The 4,604-nt window shown below is 44.7% G+C and overlaps 1 protein-coding gene across 1 annotated transcript in view; it reads left to right on the top strand.

The window, feature by feature from the left end:
* hapstr1b (HUWE1 associated protein modifying stress responses b) overlaps positions 1-4,604 on the top strand; it is a 5,299-nt gene continuing 695 nt past the window's right edge. The window contains exons 1-4 of the mRNA XM_084465486.1: positions 1-417; positions 1,582-1,665; positions 1,830-2,105; positions 2,939-4,604. The exon at positions 2,939-4,604 is cut by the window's right edge and continues 695 nt beyond it. Coding sequence (XP_084321612.1) covers positions 222-417; positions 1,582-1,665; positions 1,830-2,105; positions 2,939-3,177 — 795 coding nt within the window. The 5' untranslated portion in view covers positions 1-221 and the 3' untranslated portion in view covers positions 3,178-4,604. The remainder of the gene's footprint in view (positions 418-1,581; positions 1,666-1,829; positions 2,106-2,938) is intronic.

Genomic DNA, 4,604 nt, shown 5'->3' with positions numbered 1-4,604 from the left:
TTCCTACTCTGTTGTTGGTTCGCGATGTTGAGTAACATGAGTTAGATCTTCGGATACCTTTTCACAATGCACCGCGGAAAACTTCGGGTTATATATCTTTAGATAACTTAAATACATCCGTGCCGCAGAACAAACACCAAGGCGCTCTACATATTATACAAACTAGTCAATCCCACATTTCAAGCGAAGTGTAGCATATGTGCTACTAGCTACCGTTAGCAATGGAAGAGAGGAAGGAGGAGGCAGAATCGGAGATTCAAGAACATGGCCCTGAACATTGGTTTACCAAATGGGAACGGCAGTGTTTGGGCGAAGCCGAACAAGGCGACCCAAACGAAGAAGATACCGAGCCAAGCCAACAGAAACTGTGGCACCTTTTTCAAAACTCCGCCACTGCCATCGCCCAGCTCTATAAAGGTCTGCAGCTCCGTTCAAGCTAGTAGCCTAGCTGTCATGCTAACAAGCTAACATTGCTAACGGCGCAGCTGTTGTAGTCCGAGTGGAAATAAGCACAAAGAGCAGCTCCTTCGAGCGCCATGAAAATGTCTGTGATTGTTCACATGGTTTTCATACGTCCGTGTGATGTGCCATATGTTATACAGGGCGTACTGTCCGTGCGTTTAGACGGCTGTACCCCGGTGGGATACAACACATCAGCTGCTAACCGGGCTAATGCTAGCAATGCAGATGCTGAGTCGTTGACTAGGGCGATTTTCTTGGACCATCGGTGGAATTTATTTATACCCGCTAGTCGGGAAAGTCTCGTACAAAACGATGAGCAGTGATGTGTCGTCGTCATGTCGAACACGGACGTTTCCAGACGTTTTGTCTAAATGGTTCACTTATCAAAATGGTGTTGCTCTGGGGGAGTTGCTCGCTTTAAATCAACTTTTGGTTGAAGATAAAAATAACCCCTGAAAGCAGCGCTTTGGGTGACGACGTGTAACGTGATAAACTGGCAATGTGTCATTCTTTCTTGCATAGGGTCGACCATACTCTGTATGGCTGCTTTGCCTTGTTGCTACTAAACAAAATGGCGAAGGGATTAATGTTAATATTTGGTGTCTTATGTAGATGTCGGCAATTTAGTCTACTGGTTGGTATTTATTGTTCTATTTTGAGATCTAGGTCTCAGTTTAATCTATAATGCTTCGTATGACCCTCTGGGACAACCTTTAAGCGCCACGCTTGTAATGGCTTCTATATGCAGGAATACGCCTAGCTCGTATTGTTTTCCATAGTATAATAAGAACGAATGGATCCTCATTAAAATAAGTCAGATTCAGATGTCACTCCAAGTCTGCCAAATATACATTCCTCTGCAAAGTAACTAGCCCAACTGCATGACTGCTTTTAAGATTGTCACTCCTGCACTTCATGCATTTGAATCATACTAGCCCACTGGTGTAATTGTGACTGTAAATGTCGTTCAAAATATTGTCAGTTGATTGTATACCCTACAGCAATCAATTGTTATGACAAGCTGCTCAATTTCATGATCGTGTCAATTTCAAATGAGTATATTGATATATATTTATGCTTTTTAAACACATTGTGCTTGTCTTTTATACATGTTTACAGACAGAGTATGTCAACAACAACAGGGTCTTTCTCTGTGGGTGCCCTTCCAGAACGCAGCCACGGCTGTCACTAACCTCTACAAAGGCAAGTTCCCACATGTTCATGTGCTTTTGTTTTTCCTTGACGATCGATCCACTGAGTCCATATTGTCTCCTGACCTCTATTATAGATAAGGGGAGTTAAAAAAACATGGCCCTTAGGTTGACCCTGCATCAAGTCTTATGAAAGTGTCTCCTTCCCTAAACCAGAGAGTGCGGACGCTCACCAGCGGAGCCACGATCTTGGTATTCAAATAGGTTACCAGCGCAGGAACAAGGAAGTGCTCGCCTGGGTTAAAAAGCGCAGAAGAAACATCCGCCGAGAGGACCTCATCAGTTTTTTGTGTGGCAAGGCACCGCCCCCACGAACCACCCGAGCCCCGCCCAGAGTTACCATGGTCCCAACCAGCCGGCCCTCCACCCCAGAGACTGGCAGCTCGGTGGAAACGGACCTGCAGCCCTTCAGAGAAGCCATAGCACTACACGGTGGGCTTCTATCCCCGGCTTCACTCTGTATACTTGTTATGGGTTTGAATCCCCAGGTCACGCCTTATATTTTTTATGGGTTTAAATTAGGGCCCAAACGATACTGGATTTTGGGGGGCCGATTACGATATTGAGTAGTAAAAAAATACAGATATTAATATATGGGGCAAAAATATTAACCGTAATATGGTGGTCTCCTGTGGGTGGAGTAGCTTCTTGGAATTTGCTGCTCACCCTCAGGCAATGCAACATTGCATTAACATCATGAGCTAAAGGTACCAATTAACTGTATGGCGAGGAGCTACTTATTTTCTCACGGAACAGGATGTCAAACTTAAGTGTAGGGAGTGCATACGTGGATGTGCTCTGTTAAAGCGTAAAGAGGTTCAAACATTTCAGTAGAGGATTTCTAAAGTGGTGATTACATGTATAAATTGACACCATTTCTCACCAAGTTTTTATATCAGAAAACATATGGCAATACCTATATATCTTTGATAGGCCCATATTGGCCAATACAACTGGCCTACCGATATATCGGACGGGCTCAGTTTGGTTCACTACTTTGTTTGAATCCCCATGTTCACTCCATAAACTTGGTAGGGGTTTGAGTCCTCAGCTTCTCTGTTTTTATGATTTTCTGGGTTTGAATCCCCAGGTTCACTCCTTATACTTATTACAGGTTTAAATCCCCATGTTCAGTACTTATGTGTTATGGGTTTGAATCCTGAGAATCACTCCTTACTTATTTCCTAGGATATTGTGTTTGTATGGTGGACTCTAGAAGTGTCTGTACTAAACATGGTGTGGTGGTTGTCTCTGTTCATCTCCAGGCCTTAGTGGCGCAATGGCCGGCATTTCCGTGCGTTCCGGCACACCCAGTTCTCCCACACATCCGGCCCAGTCTCTCGGTCGCCGTAGGAATGGTCTACACGACGTGGACCTCAACACCTTCATCGCGGAGGAGATGGCGCTCCATTTGGATGCAACCGCCAATCGCAAGCGAGGAGCCGCCCCTTGCAGCGACGTCATCACAGACTCGCCCACTCACAAACGTAACAGGATGCTCTAATCTCCTGTTCTCAGGCTCAGACTGTGTTCTGTCCTCCCCCCGGCACCCCTCCACCCCCACCCCCCCCCCCCACCCCCCTGTGTGGCCGACTGAATGACTCTCAAGGACTGGCGGTTCGGCCAGCCGTTCTAAACGTTTCCCCCTTTTCATCTTTGTTGAAATTACAACAACTACAAATAAAGATCAAAAAAAAAAAAAAAGATAAGCCCCCTTCAATTCTTACTCTTTTCTTCTTCATCCCTCTTGATTCTTCCCTAACCTCTCTGGCAGAGACCTACATTCTTCCTCAACAGGACAATATTGTTTGCTCATGGTCTTGTTTTTTTTGTTTTTTTTCGATTTCATAAATGTATGGAAGGAAGCACATTGGAGAAGGAGAGAAAAAAGCAGACTGGCCCATTTTAGAACTGATTGATTAAGTCTTCTCAACTGATGATCAGACTTTTGCCAACCACTGTTAGACTTCTGCTGTCACTACCTTTTGATCCATTGGTAACACGGTGCACATCCTGCTCTTAACTCAAGTGCTGGTTGGACTTGACTGAAACTCTTTGCTCATTTAGAAAGCTGTAGTCCGGCCCTGAGAAGACAGCCCACCCCCCTCTTCCCCCTCCTTGTCCGACGGACGGACGTGAACGACTCGATGCATGTCTGTGTGTTTCTCAAACTGTTGCCGTTCTTTGATTTGGCGTGTCTTACAGCAGAAATGCCACTTGCTGTGTTGTACTCTTTATCGACTATCTGCCTTCAAGGATGCTGCTATCTCTGGTTGTTGTCGGACTAAGTGTGTGTGTGCGCTTGTGCGTTCAGGGATCTGGCACATGCAGCAGTCTTCGCTTTCCCCTCTTCCTTTGTGCGCCTCAGATCGTTAATCCCCGTCTTCACTTGTTTTGAACCTTAACCCGAGTGGGATCACAAAACTGGTCACCCCGCCTACAATTATTTGTGGCTACACAAGAAAAAAAAATGGAACGTACAAATATTTAACAGAGCAGTCACACCTGTGTGTGTATGTGACATACAGTTACAATTATATACGTTCATTGGAAACAGATGGAATGTATTTCTTATTGACGTAATTTGCAAAAAAGTTTTCAAAACTTTAGCTTCCGCTCCAAATAGTTTGATCCACGTTTGGCGTTTGTTGTCAGTCTTAACAGAGCGCTGACAATCAATTTCAGAACAACTTCAGTCAGTCCCGTTTCTCATGTATTGCTGGCACTGCCATTTTTGTTTTAAAATAATAAATACTACCACTACTAAATACAATTCTACTTTTGCCACACCTTCGATTCATGTGTAAATTGCATTGAAAGTATACAAGGACGTGTTGTAGTTAAAGGTGATTGGGCTGACTTCTATGAGTGTAGAACGTAGGCTGTGGGTAAGTGCCTGTGATTTCTCCCATCACGTAGTGGCTCAACGCG

Source organism: Micromesistius poutassou (assembly GCF_964030765.1).
Source record: "Micromesistius poutassou genome assembly, chromosome: 3".
Taxonomy (NCBI): Eukaryota; Metazoa; Chordata; class Actinopteri; order Gadiformes; family Gadidae; genus Micromesistius; species Micromesistius poutassou.
This window is presented reverse-complemented; position numbering and strand designations above follow the sequence as displayed.